The following is a 27,252-nucleotide window of genomic DNA, read 5'->3' on the forward strand; positions in this document are numbered from 1 at the left end:
ACAGGTGACTACTGTTCATTAAAGGAACGGCCCTCTTCTCTGCACTGAGGTATGTCAAGGGATGGTAAAACAGAGTTCTAGGTCAGTTAAAGATTGCTATAATGTCTGTGTGCAACAGGGTAAAATTTAAAGCTATAGGGGCAAGTCTGAACGACTAACTTTGAAATCTTACTATTGCATACTGCCTGTGTGAATTTAACAATCCATACGTCCTTGTGTGTCTTTTAAGTGTGTGTGTGCATGTGTACACGCACCTGTCCTTGGGGAGGGTACATCTATGTATGTGTGCAAGAGAACGCTAATTCTGTATGAAGAAACAGGTTTCTTTTAAGCTTCCAGTAGAAACTAAGACAAAAATAATTTCCATGCCTTCATAATGTTAATTTAGCTGCAAAGAACTTTTAAATCAAGTGTGACATGAGATAAAAATAAAGATGTGGTATAGCCACTTACAACATTTTAAGAGAAAAGGATATGTTTGCCTTGCTAGGTTCAAAGAAAACAGATTTTTAAAGAAGCTCAAAAAAAGAAAAAAAATGGGGGGGAGAAGAAGAAAAAAAACTGTGCAGACCTCTTCCATTTCTAGACCGTTGTCATTCCAGGAGTTAAGGCAGATTCCTGGGGGTGCATTGTTTTTAGAATAAAGTAGAATTCCCTGTGCCAATGCCAGCTGGCAAGTAAGACTAGGACTTCAAGGTGAGAATGAAGTACTGCTGTTCTTACAAAGCTACAAACCTAACCAGTTTGGAAGTATTATCTTTCCCGCTTTCCTTGAAATATAAATTAATCTGCATATTGTACAGTGGCATAATTACATTGCTTGGCAGCTCCTGAACACCAAGGTTGTTCTTATGCCTCTGATTTGGAAATCTTATTCTAGGTTGGAGTCCCCTCCCTAGCACTTCTGAAAGTGATGTGGTTTGAAGACTTCACATGTATTCCATTACTGTATATTCAAAAGCAAAACAGCAAAATGGAAAAAGTAAAGGGTTTTTTTTATTATTATTAAATTGTACAGACAACATGGAGAAGTTACCAGAATTTCATTACAGGCTCATCCATAGGAAAAAATGTATTCCTGGACTGAAAAACACAGAAACTCAAACTTGTCCTTGTTTTATGAGACTTAAGTTTAGCATCCCCTTTTGGATCCAGTAATGTAGGTGTTTCAGAGAAAGTGTAAGAACATTCCACTGGGCCAATGTCAAAAACCTCCTCTTGATGTGACGCAGTGACTGACTGGATTTCCTACCTTGCTATTAAGGATCTTGATGTGTGATGAAGGCTTTCAGTGTGTGCCTTCAGATGACACAAAAAACCCAGCTGCAAACCCAGTGCAAACCAACACAGCATCATCTCTGAGACCTTGCAGTCAGCTCACAAAACTCTGCTGCTCCGAGCAGCTCCTCTGAAGGGCTGTAGAGCAAAATGACTATCACTCCAGACAGGTTCTCTGTTACAGCTTGTAAACCATGTTGTCAGGGAGACTGAAGGTTACTGTCAAGTCTGTCTATTGGAAAAGCCTGATACAGCAACCTATTCACAGCATGGAAGAGATTAATCCCCAAAACCTTGAGGTGTCAGAGCACAAGCAGTGAGAGGGGCTGGGGGAAGGAGACAAACCTTTTTAGCTCCCCAAACTGGGCAGAAAATGGAAGTCCACATGAAGTACACTGAGCCCTGAAATGGTTGTGAAAGGTCCTTAGAGGAACCCAGTACCCGTGTAAGATTTGCTAAGACATCTTTTACTTCTTGCAATCAGTTTCTTGACATAAATATAAACTCAGTAAGCCTTGGCAGCCTGTCGTTCCTAATTTGCAAGGATAATAATAACAGGGGGTTTTTTAGTGAAGCATGAATTCTGTGAGCTCTCTAGTCTTAGCACATCTGCCCCTGATCTCCTGCCAATCCAACCACCCCAGCAAAAGTAATACAGCACTGTCAAGAAAAAGGAGCAGAGAAGGAACACAGAAAGTTTCTCCCCTCAGTTTCAGCAGCAGCAAGCTGAAGCAGAGACAAGAACAAATAGATGGGCTGTTCAAACAGGACTGTGGCCATGGTTCCAGTGGTTAAGGAGCTTGCTTAGTCTCAGCACCTTAGCAGCTCGGCGAGAATGACGCCTGGGGAATGCACCAAGTCCTCACTGAACAGGCAGAAACGGGCACAGAGTCACAGGGTCTCTTTCTTGCTTAAAATGCGATTTTATTGCCTCCTTTCATCTGTCGCTCTAGGCAGCTGCCTGCTTTGCTGGCTCTTAAAACTGGGCCAGCTTGCTAGGGAGGTGCAAAAAACCCCTCAGCTTTAAGTTAGTAGTCAATCAAAAGATGTAACTCCACACAGGTGTCTTTTAGATACTACGTGAAAGGGAAGATGCTGGTCATTTTGCTGACACTTAAACTTTGATTTTTGACCTGATCTTAAAACTTTACCTTCCCAACTCCTGCAAATACCTACACTGGTTTGGAAAGAAGACAATAGGAAAACTGAACATGCACCCCCTGGCAGAACCAGGCTCTAAACATCTGAGGAGAATTGATGGGTATTTTAAGTACCTAGGCCATACCTCAGTGGCTGTATTTTAACACAGGGCAAAACATTTTACTTGAAAGATCTTTAAAAAAACCCTCAGCTATTATGACCCTGTCACATATTTGGTATAGGATTTCCAAAAGTGCTAACTACAGGTACGCCTTCACTTCAACAAAATTACCGAGCATGTCTCCACTGATTGCAGTGAGATTGAAATTAAACCACTGCTGAGCACTTTTGCACACCCGCAGTAAGTATTAAAGCACATATGAACAAGAACATAAATTTAGCTTGCAGAGTAGTAAGTTTCTTTCTCATAGTTAAGTTTGTATCACAACACTGCCTATAGTGTAACACTCAGGTTACTTCCTAAGCTCTTCAAACTATTCGAGTTGATCTATAATGCTCATCTTTATGCAAAACTGAACTTGGAATAACATGTCTCAGAAAGCTGTTTGTAAACTGCAAACCCTTACTCATGCTGGGTTTAAGCCAAAGAACTTGGTGCATTTTTTTATTATCTCCATGGATTTGGATCAGGAGTACTGAGCTATACTTCATACCTCCAGTGTCTTATTATTTCTTGTGGGACTGCTCAAGAAGTAAAGCTTTGTCTGAATTACAGAAGGATCAGGCCATCAGGAATAACCTTGGTTTACTCATGTGTTTTACCAAGGGATGCATTCTGTAGCTTCATTTGAATACATCTGAACTTGGAGCATATGAGGCCAGAATGATAACCAAGAACTGTTCAGATAAAAGGGAAAACATGTATACTGAATGCATATGAGTAAAGATTCCCTGCTACTTTACTGATTTACAATTTTTCAGGATCAAGCTACTAGCTGTGTTTACATTAAGTCACTTGCAGGATTACAGATCTGTATTCCTGTTCAGCACAAGGATACTTCTTCCATTAATTTAAATGACAAACACTAAAGATCTGCTCCAAGTACAGTAAAGTCACTGTGAAAGTTTGGGGACCATGCCTTCATACAATGTTCTGCAATCTTTCCTACAGGATGAGAATCTCTATTCAGGCAGCTTCCACATAACCCATTTGGAACTCAAATACAGACTCTAAAACATCACTTCTAAAGTAGTACATTTGCCCAAATGAAAAATTTACAAAATCTGTTATTCAATATGAAACAGAATAATTTTGATGTATGTTTTATAATGAACACAGCAGTACTCTTCATGATTTGGGTTTACATAACATTCTTTGATACTTTTTCTTGTCAAATTAACAAAGTAATTCTTTTTAATTTAAGAAAAGCTACCAACTAATCTCCAAACTCCAGAGTTAACCCTGAGTGTTTTCATACTGATAAAGTCTTAGGTAAAGCAATAAATTAGTTTCTCTGTAATCATTTCTTTATCCTCTCCATTTAAGCCTCGTTGTATTTCGTTCTCAGCATTTTATATTCATAGGTGCTGAATCGGAGAGTGCTGAGCCCCAAAAGCAGACAGACTGAAGCCGGACAGCTGAAGAGATTACCATTCCAAGGCATCTGTCCAGTTCAGCTCTCACAGAGGTGGCAGTTACCATGACAGGAAGCTGAGTCATGCACAAAGGCAATCCAGTTTACAGATCAAAATAGTAATATAGATCCGCACAGGTTCTGAAATGCAAAGTAGGAGCCTGCAAGATGCACAGACTGCCTGCTTCGTATGCAACGCAACTATGCCTGCTGCAAAAGCAGTAACACCCAGGCCATAAACAGGGTGAACAGCTGGAAATCATAGGTCTGGTCCCATTTGATTCAGCCTGGGTTTGCGAGACAATATACTAAGTTAAAAGCTGATGCTGTTGTCAACGCTGTCAAAGAAAAAAACCCAAAAGAGTTCAACCTATGCAGACTCAAGTTTTCAACTTAGTAAAGGCGACTGTCAAAAAGAGTCTTCAAAAACCACTACATTATATCTGGCATGGTAAAGGGGTAGATCAATGAGCCTCATCTTCCAAAGAAGCCATCTGAGAAATGTACTGATGAGAATACTAAGGCAGCAGGAATATGAAGTGAAAGTCTCTGCATCCTTACCAGGAGCTACTTGCACAAGCAAATTCATATTTAAGAACTGCCTAGTACTTTACGCTGGAAAAGCAAAGGAGATAGTCCCAGCAAAGTACGTAAGACGTAATTCAGCCTGCACTATAAATCATTTCCTTCATGCATTCATTAACTGTCTGCAACCTCAGAGAAATGCTTTTCAGCTTACTATTAGAGAAATTACCTGTTCATGATACAAGCCAGAAAAAGGCCATCTAAACACATTGGCTATACAAAGGGTAAGTGAAGTGCAGATAAGACCAATAGTTTTGTAAGCAGTGACATATATGAAGCCTCATTGCCTAGGGAACTGCATCTCATGACCGTCAGATTTTTTAACCAAATTACACCAAAGCTTCAGGCTTCTCTTAAACAGAGCATCAGAGAATCTGCAGAGAAGAGAAATACGCATGTTTACTACAAAAGGCTTCAAGTGAGATTTGCTACTTATTGGACACCACCAAATCCTACATGAATATATATTTTGATTGAAAGAGGGATTTTCCAATTCCTAGGCATTCAGTTCCCAACACAGTGGTACAACCTCTCTGTCCAATGCTGACATTTCAATATTAATGGTTGAAATGTATGTTGCGTATTTTTCTCTTTGCAAGTAAGTGTACTCTCCTCTGCCCAGCTATGTTCACAGAACTTAAAGGAATGTTCTCTCTTTGAGAGTTAATATCTTAAAATTTGCCCCTCTGTTTCATTTGGTTGAAATCGGCCCAAAATTTATGGGCTGCAGAACTAAAGCAACAGCAAGCAAACAGCAAGAAAATTACTCCCTTATACTCACATGCAAATACACACAGGATGCAATTCTGCATATGCCTCATTTCTTTAAGAAATCAGAATTAAAAAAAAAAAAAATCTGCTCAGCAATACTTAAGGAACCCATCTGGCTGTCACCTTCGTTTCTGAAACTGAGCTGAGCAGTTTGCTTTTGCCTACTTTAGTAGCGAAAGCCAGCTCAGGCTCCCCTCTTGCTGACACTGCCAGACACAGCCGGCATCTTGTCCGGCAGGGACCCCAGCGGGGCTGGTGGAAAGCAAGCAGAAGGACGGGGTGGGGAGACCTCAGCTCTTAAAAATACACAAAAAGGTTCTTTTACATACATTATACAGATTGTATTATATATTTAATATGTGTAAATACACAAACCAGCTTGCTAACATATATAGCACATGAAACAGCCTATATAGATACCACCCACATTAAAGACTTTCATGTTTTAAGATGCCTTTTAAGCACACAGAAACACCTGCAAACCCCTGCCGAAGTCTGCATCTTCCTTCCAAGAAGGTATTCCCACGGCCAGCAGAGCCACCAGGCTAATTGAGGCCTCGTGCCCATCCCTCCCCTGCCCCCCCCCCCGCCCCCAGCCCCTCCTCTCCGCTTTGCTGCCAGGTCCCTGCCTGCCGCCCCTCCCCGGGAGGTTTCTAAACTGTGCGGCTCGCCGAAGGCCTGCCGCCCGCTGGGGCTGGGGCCGCCGCACCGCACCGCACCGCACCACCAGCCTCCAGCGGGGACCGGCCCGCCGCCCCCGCCCGCCCCGGCGCACGGCGGAGCCGCGGCCCGACCCCGCCGCCCTCCTGAATATTTCATCGGCGCTGCCCGACGGGATGCCCCGCCACTGACTGCTGCAAAGGGACCGCATCCCGCCGGCTGCTAGTCTCGCTGCTTCCTTCCTCTTTCATTCTTCAAACCGGGGCTTTTCATTTATTCCGATAAATAAATAACTGATTAAAAAAAAAAAAAGAAAAAAAAGAAAACAAGCAGCAAGAGCATCACTCTTTTGTATCTGAGCAGGTGGGACTCCGGTGCAGGTGACTACAGAACAAAACACAAGAAAAGGGCTCTGAACTTCGGAGCGCGGAGGATGAGGCGGCAGCGGTTTTCCTATAAAAATCCGATCCCGGGGCTGTGACACACTCGGAGAAGGGAAGGCGCCGTCAGCCTTGCCGGAGACGTCCCTGCGTTGGACAACCGCAAGCCCTCGGGGGCGGAGGGGACCCCGAGAGACCCGCCGGCCCCACCGCGCAGTGGCTCTCCCGGCGCCCGGCTCTCCCGCTGCTCTCCGCGGCGGCCGGGGCCGCAGGCGGGCGGTGCTGGGGGTGCAGGCGGCCGCCGTCCCGCCGCGCTCGGCACCGCTCCGCCGCAAACTTTCTTCCCGCGCCCTCCCCGCCGCCGGCCGCCGCTGGGCAGCGGTGCGGGGGGCGTCCGGCGCCTCGCCTCCTCGCTGCCCCCGCGCTCCGGCGCCGGGCGGCGGCTCCAGCCTCGACCGCGCCGCCGCCGAGGAGGCGGGCAGCGGCCCCGGGCGGCCGGAGGGTCCGCATGGCCGCTGCCGGCGAGCCGGTGGCGAGCGCCGCTGCAGCCGCCGCGGCGCTCCGGCGGCTGCCCTGAGCCGGGGCCCGGCGGCCGCCTGCGAGGACCGCCCTGCGGCTCGGCGCGATGTGGCCGGCCGGGGCGGGCGGCAGGCTGCCCTGCCCGCGGGACGCGGCGCTGCGGCGGGCGGCTTTCTCCGGCAACCTCGCAGCGCTGCCGTCCCACCTGGTGCCGAGCGGCAGGAGCGTCCGCGTCTTCATCAGCGCCAACCCAGAAGGTAACCCGCGGCCGCCGGGCCCCGCCGCCCGCCCCGCAGCTCCCCCTGCCGCCCGCGCCGCTCCCCGCACCCGGTCCCGGCGCCGCCGCGGCACCTCCGCTCGGCGGGCCCGCGCCCTGGCCGCGACCCGCTCCTGCCGCTGCCCCCGCGGCCGCCCCCGGGCCGCCAGGACGGCGGGGAGCGGGGCCATCCCGCGCCGCCGCCGGGCGCCGTGTGGGGCGGCGGGGCGGGGCGCGGGGAGCGGGGCGGGCGGCTCGCTTTGCCGGCTGTCGGGGTACGAGCTCGGGGAGCGGGAGCGGGGCCGGTGGAGGCGCCGGTACACTCCGGTGCTGGAGTTTTATGCCTGTAAATGTCACGTTCGAAGGGCACCGGGGTGTGTGTGTCATTTTTGCGGAGTCGGAGTGGCGGGGCACTGGGGCTCGGGACGGGGGAAGGGGTTGCCTTCCCGAGGAGAGGAGGCTTTCCTGGGGGGATGTGTTGTGGAGCTCTCCTGGGGAGGCTGGTTAATGGAGTTTCTGATTGGTTTCATAGCACGGTGAAAGCAGGTCTCAGCCGGCAGAGGCTACTGCAAATGTGATCCTTTGATGCCGGCCGTACTCAGCTTCCAAGGAAGCATGCACTGAAACCTGCAGGTTTAGCTTAATAAAGTCGGGGTCGCATGCTAGCTATCTGAACTAATTAGGCATCCCACTACTTAAGTCTATTTTTAACGTTGCCCTTTGATAAGAGGAATTTGCATACATTCAGGAGGTGGCATTCCCACTCATAAGTTTTTAGTTGCTGAAGCGTATTCCCACTTGAAGCACGGTAATAACAAATCAAGTGTTCACACCTGTGACATCCCTTGTCTCTGTAAGTATGCCCACTGTATTCATGATTCTCTTTCATGCTGCCACCCACTACCTTCCCCCCAACACTTCTAATTCAACAATACTGTCACCTTTTATGCAAACATCAGAGATCCGAAAATCATGTCAGAAATGGCAAAACAGTTTGAATTTTGAAGTGCAAATTGTCTTGGCACTAGTACTTACAGGAGTATGAGAAACAGCACTCACAAGTAAAAAAGTGTGCATAGCGCTGCCTTGAAGAATTCCCACACCTCCAGGCCTTCCAATTTGCTCTCGACACAAGGAAACTCTGCTCTCACATCCGGCATCCCTGTTGGTTTAAAAAGATGCGATTATTTAAGGCGGGCATGAAAATGTTTATTGTTGCAATCTAAGCAAAGATGTATAAATAGTGATAATAATTTCAAAAATGTTTATTTGGTTCTGAAAGAAGATCAGTATGAATTTTTATTCATTAGAAATGGATTTCTGCTAGCATTGCCTTAACTGTAGAGCTACTGATGCCTCCATATTTGATGTGAACTGCATTTAGATAGCTTGGTATGTTAGCTAGCTATTTGCTAAAATGAAGAGAGGGGGGGAAAAAAAAAAACCACTAAACTCATTCTAAAAGTTGGAGTTTGAAGCCATATATATCCATTTGCAGGATTTGACCCTTGCATTGTTATCTGAATATTTCAGCTTCAAAAAACAAACAAACAACAACAACAAAAAAAAACCACGAAAAGAAAGAAAATAATTTGGTCATTTCAGAATTATTTGGATTAGCTTCTTTACAGACTCACGTGGTCCACAAGGATTAACACTTCTCATGTCCAAAATTTTATCAACAACACTACTCCTGGTTTTAAAAACGATAGCATGGGACAGAAATTTCAGAGTGATGACAGATTTTTATTATGAACGTTTAGGGACTCTAAATAATGGGAAACAACCATAAGTATTTGTCAGTGATATCACTTACAGAAGTATTGCTAACTGTATGTGACCGTAAAAAATATATGTATGGATAAACAAGGAAAAGTAGCCTCAATAGGGTTTAGATACCATCTAGTAAAGCAGTTAGAAATAGAAATGCTGTTGGCAAAACACCTAAAAGACTTCACAATGCAAGAGTTCTGGAAAAAAAGGTTAAACTCTTCCTACTTAGTAAACTGTTTAACATATTTCAGCCCCAAACCACAATGTATATTTGCATGACTGAGGCCTGCCTTTTTGATTTTTCAGCACATAACAGAGTTTATACCTGTTGTTCTTGATGCAGAGCATTCCTGACAGGAGCAGTGAGTCCCCAAACTCCTAGAGGTAGAACTGAATACCCCCAGCTGTGCTCTGTATGGATCAGCAGTGGGCTAGAGCAGCTTAGGGATCAATCCTGCTAGCAGTCACAAGAAAACTTTATGTACAACCTAAAGCGTGCAAACTTAAAAGTTTTCTTGAATTATATCAGTTTAACAAGTGTATATTGGAGATCTCTGGTGAATCAGTGTCTGGTCTGTTCTTTATGAACGTACTTTAGTATGACTGAAATATGTTTTTATTATGCAGCTAGGAAAATAGTTATTTGTAAAATGTCTTATTCAGACTCTCTGAAAAGAACAGTGTGGTGACAGTAAGCATGGGTAATAGGAACAAAATTGGTTCATTTTACTGTCTCTTGTTTTCTGGAGGAAATTTTGTAGACAAGTGAAACTATATTTTCCTCTAGTTGTTAACATCATTGTCTTGCTCAAATTGTTGATATCAATTAATCAACCTTCATATCACTGAAGATCATTGGCTCTTTAGAAACATTGAAGTTGCTTTATTATTTGAATGTAAATAAGTCTGTTTTGTCATTTCAGTAGATATAAGCAATCAGACACTTTAAATATGTATTTTGGCTAAGAGAGGTTGAAGATTTTGCATTAAATAATTTTGGGGGTTTTCAAGATAATTTTATTGCTTCCAAGTGATAACGAAAGTAAGTTATGTTCACCTGGTTGTAGTAAGTGCTTTTACTGTTTCATGTAGAAATCTATGGACTGTAACAGCAACCAGTTAATGACAGTTTCTCTGCTACTCAGTGGTGCTTGCATAGATGATTGACATTAACATACAGTTCATACTAAATACAACAGGTCCACATTCCATATGGTCCTGTTACATGGAGCTGTGGCATCAGCCCCTATGTAGGTTAAGAACATTCCAATGATTCTCGTTACTACTTCTAACATTATTTGAGTTGCAAAGTTTGCTATTTCAAGAAATTATGTGGTGTTATACAGCAATAGTACAACGCCTGCTTGAAACTGATGCCTTAAACAGAGTTAGAAATTTGTCTTGAAAATGAAATCCTGTGAATTGGAACATACAGTCAAAACTCCAATAATTTCAAATTCTCGACGCTTCTGAAAGTGGGAAGTTAGCCCTTTGCTGGTTTGAATTAAGGTGTTGCTACAGCTTTGGTTAGTTAAGGCATGGATAATTTTTTACTCTGAGCTCTTTAAGTTTTGGTTGTGAAGGTGCCTTTCATGTCTGTAATTCAACAGACACAAATGAATGCACTGGTGAGGGATATGTGTAAAGCCAAATCTTACACACAGGTGGTTCCATTGAAGACAGGATAACACCTTTTATATAGCTCCTGAGTGTGTCCTGACATTGGTGGTGTTAGCCAGTCTTATCTCAAAGTGTAAAGAGGGTTGCCTTTAGCACTTCACATGGTAAGGATGCTCCCTTTTTCATCCCTTATTACAGCTCTATACTGCTCTCTCTCCTCTGTGCAGCACCTCCGCGTACCTCCCAAGTTCTAGTACAGGATTGCTTTTATTGGATCTTGAAAGTTAATACTTTTCAGCCAATTTTTAGCCATGAAAAACATTTCTGTTGCACAGAAAGAACTGTGATAAGATCATGGACAAGCTTTGTTTAAACAGCCATTTTTAATATAGAAAAGCTATGTTCCTCGTGGTTTCTGTGCCTCCAGTACCCATTTTTTAAAACTATAAAACAAGCTATATATAAAAACCCTAAACTAATACTAGTTTGGGCATGATTAAAAATCTTAAGAATGAAGTCCTACATATATATATGTAGGAATGTAAAATTAAGAACTTACTTTAAGAGAAGGTAGTACTGATAGTACTTTAATGCCTCCATTGTAACAACAACACAGTATAAAACTAACCTGTCAGCTGGAACTTTACCAGCTTCCTCATAGATTGCCTGAGTGAGATTTCCTTTTCTTACTCTATTGAATGAGTTTGAGTTTTCTTGTGTTATTCTAGTGTTTTTCAACTTTGTTTATTTCCATTGACATGCATCATCCAGAACATTATATTAATCTGAAAATACTCAATTCTAATAAGCTAGAAGTGTCTGATGCCCAATTTACATATTTTCTCATGATACATAAAGCAAAATTCTCACCTGCTGTTAGTTTCGCTGACTAGAAAACAATTATTCCTATGAATAGTGATTGCAGAAATGGGTCACCAATCTTTGTGTTTGGATCTATTATTGTAGGCTGCTTTGCAGGAATTACATGTATTTTTATGCATGTTGATGTACATTGAAAGAGATGTTATTTGCATTTGTAGTTTAGTACTACTGAACATGAGGATGGATAACTCATAAAATATGAAGGATTATGGCTGCTTTACTTACAAAGTTCTTGCCATATGTGGTAAAAGAAAGGTATAACCTTGCATTCTTAGCATGTTCCAGGTGTACTATATTGTTTTTACCTGTAATGTTGTTTCCCTTAAGAAAAATATAATTGAGGAAATGTTAATGTGGAAAAATACTCAAAAGCCGTAATAATGCTTAGTTAATGATGGTCCATTTTGTCCAGCCCCAAAATACCATATGGTGTCCCTACTTGGATACATTGCATGAAGATCTTTTTATAAAGACAATTTTATATAATCTGGGTGGAATTTATTCCTTAGCTAAAGGAAAACACAGATGTTCAAGTGCATGAAATTGCAAGGGAGGTGTTGCGGAGATGTGGAGACAAATAAATCCAGGACTTTTTTTGTGCTAAGTGTTAGTTCTGGTTACCTAACTTTGTACCTATTTATGGCCTTACGTGACGCATATCACTGTAATGTTTAAGAACTACAAACCAAGCTACACTTTGGGGGGGGGCGGGGGAAAGTTGATAGTTTTAGAGATAAAGTTGAGTAAAGTCAGAGTCTGGGAGGGCAACATGGTTAAAGTACCTGGGTTTGGTTTGAGTCTTGATTTAAAATATGTCTTATTTCAGGAGGCCTAGATGTCAGAGATACCTACAGTTCATAGGTTGGAAAGAAGCCTGCCATTTTCAGTACTTCTGCCTCTACATGGAGTTTTCTCTCTGTCCTCTTGTGCCACAGAACAACTCTGCTGTAGGTGTGGTTGAGGAAGAAGCAAGATCTGACTCTCCTTGAGATTGTATGAGCAAGTCTCATGTAGGTTTTGATATTTATTTTTTTTTTTTTGCAAGGCAGAGACAGTAGATCTCAAGCAGAACCAGTACAAGATGATTTTTTGTTGAATAGATCTTCAAGACTTTTTTCCTGTTAGAAGAAATTATCTTTTTGGGCTAGGGTGGAGATTGAATTGGATGGAAGTTTATTCTGCCTAACAGACAAACTCAAGAAACTGTTGATAAACTGTATGAAAAAAATGGCTTTTCATGTCCCCCTGTTCTTTTTGTGAGTTCTTTACTGATGCAGCCTGGGGACTGGGCTAAGGATTTGCTCTAAATGTACTAAATACACAAGTATAAACATTGAGAACTTTGTTTAATATTCAACAAAATTTTTCATTCACATACTCAAAAGGTAGGATGTGTGTTTGGAGAGCAAGACTAAGATCAAGAGGTGTGGGTTGTTTTCTTTTAGTAAAACAGCATATCTTCAGTCTCTTCTTGATGTTTAGAAATAAGCAAAGTCATCTGAAACCCAGTCACCTTCCTGCATCTGAAATTACCAGCTCCAAGAGTTTGGATTAGGTATTTACGCTATCTACGTAAAAAACAGCACTTAAATTTTTTAACCAATGACAATTCTTTTTTAATTAAAATAAAAATTATTAAAATTGTATTTTTTATATTTTTTGCATATCTTTCTATAGTGTGTGTGTATACACACATGCACACATATATGCAAATTATATAAGATTGTATGAACTGTATGGCATAAATGGGTGTATAAAACTCAAGCCACTGTCATAGACTATTTTAAAACTTGCTGTTAGAACCCCTTGTGAGAACTGAGTATTCATGTTCAAAGGGCATCACTCAAGGTTAGAATTCTAGCATTACTGAAGAACAGCCTAAGTTTTGTTAAATGCTGTTTTAAAAGTAAGAGCTTTACAGAGGAGTTTAGATTTTATCCACAAATAAACTTGTAAATTCAGGGTTGTATGTACCTGCAGCTTAGGTTTGATCAATGTTTTTCTTAGCACTGAAGAAATAATATTAGAACAGAGCAGAACCTACAAGTTCATTTCTTCCTTTCTAACTTTCCAAATAATTGCTTTATTTCTTCAGATATATTTGCATGCTAAACTGGTTCCATATATTGTGGTTTATGTATATATAAATGCATGCATCTTTTTATTAAACGAGAAATACAGAGAAGTCAAGATGAGCGTAGCACACTGGAGCATGCCTTGTGCATGGTCTTGTGCAAAGTGGCCATTCTTCCAATGACAGGGGAGCTTGCAGCCCTGTACACTTGACATAGTTTCTAATGACACACTTGTGCAAATTCCATGTGATGCTAATTTCTCAAATAGTATGTTTGACAATGGGCAGAAGTAGTACTGAATCGTGTCCTTATGGTGAATCGTTACCTCAGCGAGGTATGAGACCTAGCTTGAAATGAGAGGCAGCACTGTGCATGCAGTGTTACAGTGCCTTCCCCCATCAACACAGGGGAGCTTCTTTCCTGCCCCATCAAGGGCAGTGAGGTGACCTCTCAGCTGAGCAACAGTCTGCTGTGCAGCAAACTAAAGAGGATTTCGGAGGCTGTTTCAAGGAGACCATGTGTATTCTGTGGTGGGATTTGTGTAATCACATAAGAACAGGGTAGTACAAAGGGTACATATCTTGGCATCCTCTCTCTAAGCTTATGCAGCAAAATAACTCCTTTTAAGAAACTTACGTGTGTCCACAGGTGTGTAAACACACAAGAGAAAATCTTACATTAGACCATTAGACCTAAAGTTTTGTTTGGACAATTTTAAAATATTTATAATGGAAAGTGAACTTCAGATCAAAGAGTTACTGAACTTCTAATTCAAGATATGAGGGCAATGCCTGAGCAGCAATTTTTTTCATCTGAAACAAATGAAATATCTTTGCATTTTTATCTGCTGAAAGGGTATTTTGTGATAAGTTACCCTGTCAGGCTGCAGTAATAATACATTAGTAATATTTAGCTACCAGTAATTTAAGGTTGTAATACAGCGAAGGTGTTAGATATAAATATAATGTTGTCATAAATAGTCATGTGTATGGAATACAGAGAAATCTGGCAGTTTTTAATATAGGCAGTGCTGTTCAAGACAACTGCTTTATCACCTTACTGGAATTTTAATTAAAGAAGGATAATAATAGATGGAATTAGAGAGTCCAATTTAATCATGGTTGTGCCGGTGCAACTCCACTGCCCTGATGGTACTCTCATTAATTTTGGTTTTGTATTGGAGAGAGGCTTTTACTTAGAAAATCTCTAGTCAAAAGGGGAGTAGAGCTAAATCACAGGTAACTGAAAACAAGGAGTGTAGCAAGGTAAAGAGGAAGGAGCCCAGAGTCAGTGCAGAGCACCATGTGCATGCTGCTGTGTTGGGCAAGGAGGAGATATACCACACGCAACTCTTGTAAGCCACCCCATCACCACCATAATTACATGCCTGCCTCTGTCTTTGACTTGGCCTTAAACTCCATCTGTAAGCGTCTGGTATTGCCCATTGTTGGAGACAAGACACTGTGCTGGACAGACCTTATGCCTGACCAGCTACAGTCATTCTTGTACAGAATCTGGATCCAGAGAAAAAATGTCACCTTTACAGACTAGATTTATCAGGCTGTTCAAAATACACTTGTGCTAGAAACTGGAAAGACTAGCAAATGGCAGGACTTTCTCACTGGGCTTAATCCAGAGCCATGCTTTTGCTATGTATCTGTCATTGGGACTGATCAAACAGCTAAACAAATGAGATTTCAAATTGTCAGAGCCTGACAAATACTCTCGTACAACCTCCGCCTGGCGGTTGCTTAGGGTGGCACAGCTGCAGTCTTCAGTAACATGCCTCTGGTGTGATTAAACACTCAAAAATGTGTATTAATAGAGTCCATTTCACCCTGCTAGCAACTGAGTACCTTTTCAGTCTCACCTATGCTTTATGAATCTCCAGCTTTGTCCTCCAGCTCTCTGTTAATGTGAATCAGGTATTGAGACATGTAATTATTACAGTGTATGTATGATAACTAGCAAATGTTATTTGTAAAAATATTTTTTAGAGTCTCTAATTAGCATCATTTTACAAAACATTAAGATGAAATCAGAATTAAAGACTAAGCGTCCTATCTGGACAGCTTTAGTTTGAGAGCTCCCCAACAATAACGTTTGCTATTAGTGGGCACTTCTGAAGCCTAGATCCTTTGATGTGTTCGTATTATTAAAAAGCATTTGCATTTCTTACAAGCTACAGCACTTCTTTAAAAGTACAGAATAGACATTTGACATTCAGAAGCATATAGAAGTTCACAGTTAAAAATCATTGGCAAAATAAATGGCTTGTGCAAACCCTCCAAAAATCCCTTAAGCATGGTGGTTTTGATACATACTGTTAGTTAGTATTGTGTATTTGTGTTGTACAAGGCTGATGCCTGACTGTGCAATGTAAGAAGAAGTGACTGGCACTTAAGAGTATATGTAACAAGCCCTGACACTGCCTGAGTTTACACTCAGTGTTTATTCCCAAGCAATCTCACTGACTGGATTTTCTTAGATTAAGATTATTTTTAAATGATTGAGAACCATCAAATAACCATGTGAGTTTAATACTTCTAGGTGAGAGGAGTTATCCGTATTTATAGAGTTATGCACGTCAGCAATTATATGTAAAATAAATGATAAGCAAATGCAATAAGATCGGATTTAGTGGATTAGACCTAAGGCGCCCAATACTCCTCCTCTGACCCTGACAGTTATGGATGCATGACGAAAGAATAAAAGATCACAACAAAGACAAAATGATAAAGGTTACGTGTTTGTGTTTAATAGTCTGTGAGGTCCTTTGCTTCCATGAAATGGTCTAGTTGCTTTACTAAGTAATTAATAGTCTTGGTACTTGTAACAGCTTTGCCAAGTTAACTTTTCCAGTTTAACTGTGAGGACCTAGTTATCTGATCTCCATATTTCCATGGGGTTATTAAACTGGAGCCATGCTAATAAATAAGGAAATGACAGTGGTCAATAATCTAAGGAGCTTAAGGTATGGAGTCTAATCTAAAGGAGACCAATGTGTCATGCAGGACTCTTAAGGAATTTTCCACACCTGACTATGTCAGCATGACACATCTAGAGGACCTTGCTTTACTAGCATAATCAAACATAACATAAATCATGTATGACTGCTTTATAAGTGATTTTCTTAAAATGAAGAACTTCATTTTTTTATTTTTTCATACCTACTGTTGTTTAATAAAGACCCCACAAGTTCTAGAAAAGGAGATCAGAAGAAAAATATTTTCTTACTTGATAATAGTCGTAGTGGCTAGATTCATAATCTGTACTGTTCTGGCAAGACAAAGTTATTTGTTCTGAAGAAATTGCCTATTTTTCTCCTTTATTTTCCACCCTATAATATTTCTGATAGCTCAGATACTGAGAGCAGTGAGCAGGAAGTGTTGATCCTCTTTTTAGGAGTGGTTACTAGAAAATACTAGGAAAATTATAAAATCATAGTATTGGTTGATAATAGTCTTGATTTACTTACATATTTATTGGATTACATTTAAATGTGATGAAGGATTACGCAATGAGGCAAGTTACTGAAGCATTCCTGTTTATGTGATCCCTAATTTGGTGTATCCAGACACTAACAAAGTTTGTATGATGATTTACTTTGAAATGCAAGTCATTTACAAGATGGGATTATAAAGAATTAAGCAATCAGTGGTGAGCAAAATGAGTGCCATTGAGTTAAATGACATGCCATTTAAACCAGATATATGTGGTCATAACAGAGGTCCAAGGGACCTAAGGCAGTTATTTCATTAGTCAGTTATTTATTGTTGTGTAAATCACAGACCAGGAAGCTGGAAGGGACCTCTTGAGGCCTTCAGATCTGTCCTCCTGCCTGAAGCAGGATCAAATATAGCTGTGCTATCCCTGAGAGAAGATTGTCTAGCTCTTCATGAGCTGTCTCCAAGCCAGTTAAGAAAGTACACAAGAAAACAGACTGTACAGCATACTGCTGCACTGTATCTTCCATAGCACTACCAGCAGTGTTTACAGCAACATGCACAGACACAAAATTAGCTCATTAGTCAATATAAAATTTCCTTGCTTAGAATGAGTTTCAGTGACTTGCACTAGTGTATGTCATTTTTCATAAATTTCTCAAATCCAGTTTCTGCCTCTTCATCCTTTTACCATGTCAGGAAGCCAGTCTATACATCATTGCAAAAGAGAGAAAATATAAAGCAATAAACTCCCATAAAGATTATTTTACCATGGCTGTATGTCCTGTAGTGGCCTGCTTGTTTCAGGAGAAGCTTTCCTGCAAATGAGGCATTTATGAAGGGTCTAATAGTTCATGTTACAACTTTTCCTTTGGTGGTTTATTTGAGAATGGGGAGGAGACTCACAGGATTGTTTACCTGGTGATTTATTCTCACGTAGGATATTCATTATATTTGAGATTAATATACTTCAGTCAGATTTGTTTAATGTCAGTCACTGAGTTAAAAATATTTTTCAAAGGAGAACAGAAGACATTCCTACATGATCTACACAGATTAACATTTATTCCTCCTTTCTTCAAAAAGCAGAGCTAAAAATGCAAATTAACTCCTTAAATCTCACCTGTTTTAATTACGCCTGTTCTATTTTATACTTTCTATAATCAACCGTGTATAATACTACATAATTCTATTAAGCAATGCCATTGCTGGTGTATTGTTCCGTTGTTAATACCACAGTCAGCTCCTCATAGTCATTATGTAAATTCAGAATTGTTTCAAGTAAAAGAAATGAGATCCTCAGTTGTGGATTCAGTTGCTTTTAACCCTGTACAGGCGTGGAAGGTAACAGACAGCTTGCACATGTTTTTATCTATTCTGTGCCAAGGGACAGATAACTTCAGAGGCACTGAGAAAGACTGATAGTGTCTGGCAGTGCAAGAAATGGAAATTAAGTCCACCCTTTAAGCCACCCTCTACACTGCCATTGAGAGTATAGCATCACAGAAGATCTTTAAAGGTAATTGTAAGTCATTGGGTATCATTCTTGTGAAAATAGGAGCAAAGAGGTGGGGGAGATGGCTACAGTAATTTGAAAGTACTAATTTGGGAGACAGTCTGTAATTCAGTCGCTGATTGATTTAATTGGTATGCCAGTTCTGGAAGTTCTTCAAATAGTGTTTCCTGGATCACACTTATGAAAGGTATTTGTGAGAAATTGAACTTAGTTGTTTCAACTACATCTGCTTCTGAAACAGAGCTACTGACTAGAACATATACTATCCATTTTCAATCACTAACTCCTCAAGATTGTTAAAATGCAAATTTACTATTACTTTAATATATATAATCAACCAACTGTGGTTAGCGAGCAGAAGAAATTAATAAAATCTGGAACAAGAAAAGAATATCTAGTAAAATCAAGGCATCAGAAAAATATTTTACTCATAAAACCAGATACATTTTAGAATTTATTAAAAATGACCTTTTCAACTGGATTACATAAGGTTCACTAAAAATAATGCTTAGATGAATCATTAGAACTGGAAAGGGTAAGGAAGAACGGAGGTAAGATAAATCACTCTTCCTTTACATGTCAGTCACTGTGAGTTTTCCTCTCAGATGTTACATAAACCATCAAAACAAGCCAGTTTTGTGAATTATTTGGTCATGTTCAATGACTTTTAGCGCAGACCCCACCTGGAATTCTCAGTTTTAAAATCTGTTGTACCGCAGTGCCTGTAAGTGGGTGGTTATAGCTAGGTAGAAGTTGTCTGTCGGTATGTGAAATAGTCCTGTAAAGAAATCAGTTGAGATTCTCTTATTTAGGCAAGGCGTAGTTGAGTTTCTGGCATCCCTCCCTCATGTAGTCACATTGTTCTGGGCTTAATGCCCTCTTGCAGCTGCTCTCCTTTACTGGGATTGTCATTTACTTTCTTCATCTTTGATAACTGTCTCTACAGCAGCCAAGAACTATTCTGACTGTGCAGTGATGTTATTTAATAGTTCTCTCCATTTAGCATCAAGAAAAAAAAGTCTGTTGCAAAGAAAACTCCTACTATGCAAACGTACTGCACTGAAGCAAGCAGCACCTCTCACTTCTGTGGGCGTCTCTGCGCACACGCAGGTGTCAGGTTCAAGACTATTTCATCTTCTGGCATAAAAGTTTTCACATCTTTTACTTGAAGCTATTACTGTAGGCTACGTTTATCGGTCGTGCTTTTCCAGCTGGCCTGACTGACTTCAGCATTTCTGTATTGACCCAAACCATGGCCATGTTCCACCAGACTTAAGGAAGAATACAACCTGGATTAGAAATTTGTAGCTTGTGAACTTCAATAGAACATTTAGAGAAGGGACGGCCAACTTTACCAGAGAGCCAGCAGTGCTCGCAGAGCTCTTCCGTAGCTGTGCAGCACTGTCGGGTATAAAGTCACGTAGAATTGTTAGTTGGAATTTCTTCAGAACGAGGTGTATTTAATGATCCTGTGCTGGCCTGTACTGTGAAATATGTCTGTGCTTTTATGAGCCTTGCTTTCTCATGGTTTTTTTTGTTTTTTTTTTTATGGCTCGCCTCTGCTTTCTGCCTTCTCAAAGCTCACAACATACGACTTTGCTTCCAGCACTTGAATCTGCAGTTCAGTTATGAGGCAAAAAGTCTGTGACATCCCGTTGCTTTATTGATTGCCAGTGCCTCATTACCTTAAGTGCTTTAGTAACATAACCTGATTGTTTTCTCTTTGGTCTGGTGATGTCAGAAATAAAATAGTAAAGCTACTGCAGTACACATAACTTATTAAAAATATTTTACAGTGTTGTACAGCTTTTGTTCCGCTTTCCAGGTAATTCCACATTTTTTGAAGTGTGAGTTGACACCTTTAGATGAATTAGTAGGATTTTTGCACGTATCTTTTATACTGCACTGGCCCTTTTTAGGTCTTCAGTTACGCGTTTTTGCACAGCTCACTCAGAAGTCCTCTTTTGGGTTTCACAAGAAGTTTTTCTTTCACATTAATTTTGATTATAGTTGCAAATTCTTGTCCTTGCAGGCTTTGCTGTTTTCCAGTGCTTAATTGTAACAAGCTTTGGTGTTCTGTAGAGATAATTTTCAGACTTAATTTTGGTGTCTCTAAATATGCTGTGTCTTCAGTTTCTCCTATCACATCATTTAATTGTATGACAGTAATTGTTTGTAAATTGTCATGTTTTCAAGAGCTTTTCCTAGTTTGCTTTATTAAAAGAAAGAATTAGATTTTGGCAAATTCTTCATCTTGTGCAGTTTGCAGAATGCGAAGTTCTCCCCTGGAGAGATTCTGCCTGCAACCCGTGGTGCTGCTAAAGCTCCCACTGTGCATTGGTGTTTGCATTCAGGTGCATTTACATTTGCAGTGTTTGCCACAAATCATAGTCAAGGGATGCAAAGATGCCTAGGCACCTAAGCTGCAATCTAGGTGCCATTTGCAGGATTGGGAAAGGATTGCAGGTCAACCTAACTCTTTTGTTTTCTTTAAGGACATCTACATGTAAGGGTGCTGTATTCCCAAGGGTTAATGTGATGTTAGTTATTAGGATATGTTATGAGATAAACTTCTGCTTCGGAGTCCTTACCGATGCCATACCCACTAGATTTAATGAGTGTTTGTTTATCTATTAATTTATTTATGGATTGGAGGATTTAATTCAAACCTGTGGAAGTCAGTAAGGTGTCAGAAGGTACAGGGTTTCAAATTGTGCCACAAATGTAGAACTTCATTTAAAATCCACTGAGATTAACGGATCTTTCCATTAACTTCACCAACCTTTGGATCAGACTCCAAATTTGTTCCATGTAAGCATACTGCACACATAATAAAACTCAGAATTCTTAGAAACCAACATTTGTTTTAAATTAAGAATGCAATCATCTGTGAATAATGAAAATTTTGATCTTTATATTTGGACTTAGTAACTGCTTTTCCCTTCTGTCACGTCAGTTCCATACTGATATTTCCCCTAAATTCTGTATGTTAACATGGGTCTTTACCCCTTTGATTTTGCTAGTTGCCTCATTTTCTTATGTATATAAAATGACAACTGGGTGTTATTGTTAAGCCAATAGGTGGCACTGGTTAATCATATTAACAGTCAGGATGAAGGTTATTTTGTAATTAAGATGTCACTGTGAAATGTGGCCAGCTATTAAACGTTATAATTTAAAAAATACTAAATACATATTCTATATGTGTTGCATCTTGCAAAACTGACAGTAGGGAACATTTCAGAGAAATAGATTTTAAAAGTACACCTAATTTTAAATTCAATATTGTTTGATTTGGAGCCAAAAAGAAGAGCTAATTGCTGCCACTAGAAGTTTTAGGCTTATAATTATGGCCTACATTTTGAATCCTGCCTCAGATAGTTAGGTCTTTTGTTCTGAAAATGTGTTTGTTTAAATGTTCTGGTGTAGACCACAAATTTGTAGTCACATCCTGTCATTTCTTCAGAATTGAAAGACACATTTCAGGATTACTTACGATTTTAATATTATTTTTCATTTCTTCTGACTTTTGTGCCAAGCAGCCATTCCTTTGGGCTCAAATACTCAGCCCACTGTTGTTGTATTTACTTATTTATTTTAAGAGCTGAGAAGTCTGAGGGAAGGGAGGTGCCACCAGTGTTGTTATACAAGAGCCTGGTGGCTAGCATGCTAACCTCTGAGCTGAAGGACTGTGATCTCAATCCTCCCTAATCCAGCGGAGTCACGCACATTTTCTGCACATCTTATGAAAGAGCTCCCACCATCAGGTGGGTGAGGACACACAGCTGTGTATGTCACAGTAATGTTGCAGTATTTTGCTAGTGAGAATTTATTTGGACAGTTACAGTCAGTTGTGGGGTTTAGTTTAATTAATGAATGGCCTTCAGTCTGTCCACTTTCTTATTTGCCGCCTTAGAGAGCCAGTAGAGACCTGAAGGTTGGCAGTGTTTTTTGGGGAGGGGACACTGGAAGAAGTGACCCAGACCAATCTCTTCCCATTCCCAGTCTACCTAAAAAGAGCCTTGGGAAGATTTGGATGCTTATTCTAATGCTCTCTACTCACAGAAACTGCAGGGGAAGGTAATGACAACAGAGCCTGTGGAGTATTTTGTAGGAAGGCAGGGGTACTAGGTAGCTCAAGTTATTTTTCCCTCTCTTACCAGCTACATGATTCAAAGTCATTGCTTGCAAAGTTCTCTGAGACTCTCAGATGAAAGACACTATAGAAATGCAAATGACTTATTATTATGGTATTATTTTCAGATACAAGGTTTCCATAATATTTAGGGATGTTTGTTACCTACTGGTATTCAAATCTTTTACTATTAGGGGTAATACACAATGCTATTTTGCATTATTAGTAAAAAGGCAGTTTAAAAGGAATAATTCAGTCGTATGTGACAAGAACATACTACCATTAAGAGGCTTGGCAGCTACTTGGTATTGCTGCTAAGTAATTTTTAACCTTATTTGCATCATAACCTTAGATAATTCAAGTGCAGAAATTCCCCCTGTGGTAATAGACAATGGTTATAAAACACCCACATTTTTTAATATTGCAATGCATTAAAAAAAAATCCTACGGCAAGAATTTGGCCTGCCCATCTAGCAAATCTAAGCATTTAGAGCAAACAGCTGAGTGTCTTTGTGGATGTGCATTCAGGACTAGATTAGAAGTTCTCTGCTCATCCAGGGCTTCCATAGGTGCACAAGAGACTCCAACATTATGTGGTAATAAACAGTTATGTGTGCACTTATGCAGGGGATCAAGCTAGCAGGGAAGTAGGCTATGAAAGAGGTGAGACCAAGACCTCCAGCAAGCTTTTGTCCTAACCACTGCAAAGTGCAGGAACACCGAGAAAAAGGGGATGATTCAGAAATTGTTTCTTCTGTGCGTACAAGGAGCTGCTCTTCCCTGGGTGAGAGGCTGGAGATGAAACCTGCAGGCAGGTCTGTAACCCCATATGACATTCATTTCTGCAGTGCCTTCAACAGCTGCAAGGACAGCTTTTTTCTTCTGTTTCTTCCTTGGTTCTTCCAGGTTCCACTCCCTGCCTCAACATGTTATGTAAGTCAACAAATTTCCTGCCGGCTCCCGTGAGCTGGGTAATGCAGCATTCCTTTGTCAGTCAAACCGTAGCAGTGCTAACACCCTCCCTGCTTAGGACTTTCCCCAGCTTGAGGGCATTGGTTTGCATCATGCATGGGTAAGGTTACTCATGGGTTACATTTCTGAGAATATACTGTCGTGGATGCACATTTGAGGGTGGTCGAGTGGCGCTCACTGTCCTCACATTGGCACCCCCTGTGCAACATGTGACAGCAAGATGGGGCTGAGCAACGTCCTTATTCTCCTGCATCAAGACTTGGTTGAATAAATGTCGTTGTGTGACTGCAGCCCACATGCATGAAACAGCCGTTCCCATCACTGGCTGAACTCAGACCAGTACAACCCCGGTGAGAAGAGAAACTGGTCTTAGGGCAGAATAACTGGTGCTTGAAAATGGGCAATTTCTGTTGGGCTTCCATGCTAACTCTTTCTGTTAACTTGTATGTATGTTTTGAAATTTTCTTCAACTAGGCTATTTTCCATGACTTATTTTATCCCAGAGATTAGTATTTGGCAACTGTTTGTAAATACACATCATCTGTTTACTAACACAAGAATGAAAAGTTTACTTTCCCTATTAAAAATAAAATAAGCAACTTTAATAGCAGAACAGCTTGTGTTTGAAGGTCGGACTTTGGCATGGAAGTGGTTCACACTGAGAAGCAGCACCTTGGAGTACTCTAATGAAAACTGGCAGTGATTTGACTGAGCTCTAAGCCTTCAGAAATCACACCTCACACAGTCATGTTTAAACAGTGATTGCCTGTTATTTGGCAAAAAGGCTGTAAATGCATAGGTGGCTCATTCAGTTCAGTCGTCAGCATTACACTGGGGATGCCCGGGGAGAGGAAGGGCTGGGATGGCATTCCGTCACTTCAGAGTGTAGCAGTGGGCAGGGCGGTGTGGTCATGGACTGGCTTAGGAGGCAACCATCTGCAAGTCTTAGCACTTGTATGGAAGCTGTGCATTCAGCAAGTCACTGTCTTGCTCAAGATGGAGTTGTTTTTTGGTTTCATTCAAGTACTGGAGACAAGCTTAGGGCTGCAGGGGGCTTAAGTCTTATCTTTTCACGGATGTAGTTTCATTCTCACAGTTTATTGTGGAGTATTATTTGGATTTCAGAGTATCAGAATTAACATTAGGAGGTGTATAAAGTTTCTCTCGAAACTATACTCTCATTTTGGCGGCTAGAAGAATGTCATTTAGTTAATTTGTTCATCTGCAGCAGCAGCCTGGAAAGTAGAATTTGCCTGTGTGACATTTTTGTTGTTAGGATCTGCCAGCTTCACAGATTTGCTGTCACTGTAAATCAGGTTAGACTTTATTTAATTAAACTAGCTTATCTGCCATCCATACTAATTACTCTAATTCATCCTAACTACATGCACTTTTATTTCCGTAAAGTTTTGCAACTTAGTACAAATATAGAGGGACTCTTAAAATTCATTAATATAAGCACCAGATGCAAATTCCAATGTGACAAGCATATTCCATTAGGCAGGAATAAAAATACAGGATAGGTACACCAAGTATCTTATCCAGAGCACAGTTCTAGTTGAAGGAATGTTTTATCTCTTTCAATTTCATTTATAAGGTATTAGAAAGGTAGCACTACTCTTGCAGTGTGTTGTTTCATTTTGTGAACAACTCTACAAGATACCCTGCAGGAAACAGCACCGTGCTCTAAAACTAGAGCCAGTGGGGTTCTGCAGTGTAAATCCTATGGGCATAAATGGCAAGCAGCAGGATATGGTTTTAGTTGTTCTATATCTCAGACAATATGTTTCCCATTTATCATTTAATCACGTTTACTCCTCTTCACTTCTTCCCTTTCCCAATAATTTTTTTCTGTTGTTCCTGCAACTTAGCCTATTTTAGTTCCCTACTAAGACCGTTGCGTCTGCTATCACATTGATCATTTAAGTAACTGCAAACAGTAACTGTGAATTGTTTCTTCATTAATAATAAAGCTGTAGTCATTATTAATTTCCACTTAGAGACAAGAATATTTTTTTTAGCTTAGTAACTGAGTAGTAAGTTGGTTTTCAACAGTTTGTTCTACTCAGTCATGATGATATGATGTTCTGTGTTTTCATAGACTTGCACGCCAAAATTAACCTGTGTTAAGACAAAGAATATAGAATATATAGCCTTCTATCACAAACTAATCTAAGGGTCTCAGTTACTGTAAAGGTTAAAAAAAAAAAAAGTGAACTATTTCAGATGAAGCCAAGTATGCGTGTAGCTTTTACCACAAAGTACAGAAACCATGCAGTACAGTGACTCCAAGCTAGCACTGAGAAAAGGTGCTTTGGGAGCCAAAATAAGACTGCTGTGTTGGCACAGTGCAAACCTCTGGCTAATTAGCCTTGTAAGCTGTGTACTACATTATGCAAGAAAAGGTTGACTTAGGCACTAAAGTATGAGAGAATATTAGTGACTGTGGATCCTAAGGAGGGAGCAACTCACCTGTCCCTCTGTTCCTTATGTACTATCTCAGGCAGCTCTGGGCTGAAAGCATTGGTTTTTGCAGTCTGTTCCTACATATATGTAGGATATGTCTGTATTCATCTAGAACTGGAGTACATTTCTGAGGTGGGTCTCTTGAACATCACTATCTAATATCATATCATAGAGCAGTCTTGGCGTGCATGAACTGGGTTCCTTTTGAATTAAAAACAGGAAGATAACTCCAGGATCTCACCTAATGCACTCCAAGTGTGTGTGAGGGTTGAGCCCAACCCAAAGTAAAATCCCCTGAAATACATATGGCATGGACATTGGGTCCCTGGCACCAGCTAGTTTACTCTACAGTTTTGCTCCCACTGGCCCACACAGTAGCAAAAGTCTTCCCAGGTACTCTGTGAGGGGCTTGGATGACTAAGCCAAACCTGCAGGTTCTTCTGAGGGTCAGGATCACTGCTGGTTGCAAGGGGGACTCAGGAGGTCATCTGGGCTAACCTCTCTGTTGAAGTGCTGCCAACAGTAACTTGGTCAACCATGAACTTGTCTAGTCAAGGGCTGAAGAGTTCCAAGGACAGAGGAGCTTCTCCTAAGTGTCCAAGCTGAACTTCCCAGCTGTTAATATGTTATTGTTGCTTTTATTGTACGGTCTGACACTGCCACAGAAAGCTTGGGTCCATCATCGTTGTAAGTGCCTTAGAAGTAGTTGTAGACTGTTCACCACATTAAAGAAGCCCAGATCGTCAATCTCCCCTTGGAGGCCATGTGCTTTTAGCCCCAACCATCTCAGTAGCATCTCCAGTTTCCTCCCCATCCTCCTGATTTGGGGTGCACAGAGCTGGACACAGCACTCCTGGTGCAGCCTCTTCAGTGCCAGGGAGAGAAGGGTAATAACTTCCTGAGAGACAAGTGAGTGAGGAGAGGGGGAGTGAGGCCACAATCCTCTGAATGTAGTCCAGAGCAGGGTCTGTCTTATTTGCAGTGTTCAACTTGGATATATAAAAGCTGAGCACTTCAGATTCAGGATCTTGCCTTGAGTGGTGCGCCCACAGTCAAATAGAAAGCTTGTGATGGAGCAAGGAGTTGGCAAATGCTTCTGGACTGTTGTCTTCAGAACACATTAGTATAGTTAGTATATTGTAAAACATGAAATCATAAATACGTAATATTGTTACACTTTAAA

General features: G+C 40.9%; 1 protein-coding gene across 1 annotated transcript in view; it reads left to right on the top strand.

The window, feature by feature from the left end:
• The first annotated feature begins 7,030 nt into the window (after positions 1-7,030).
• The window catches only part of NWD2 (NACHT and WD repeat domain containing 2), a 56,981-nt gene continuing 36,759 nt past the window's right edge, over positions 7,031-27,252 (top strand). The window contains exon 1 of the mRNA XM_056323177.1: positions 7,031-7,185. Coding sequence (XP_056179152.1) covers positions 7,035-7,185 — 151 coding nt within the window. The 5' untranslated portion in view covers positions 7,031-7,034. The remainder of the gene's footprint in view (positions 7,186-27,252) is intronic.

Source organism: Falco biarmicus, chromosome 1 (assembly GCF_023638135.1).
Source record: "Falco biarmicus isolate bFalBia1 chromosome 1, bFalBia1.pri, whole genome shotgun sequence".
In the NCBI taxonomy this organism is placed as follows: Eukaryota; Metazoa; Chordata; class Aves; order Falconiformes; family Falconidae; genus Falco; species Falco biarmicus.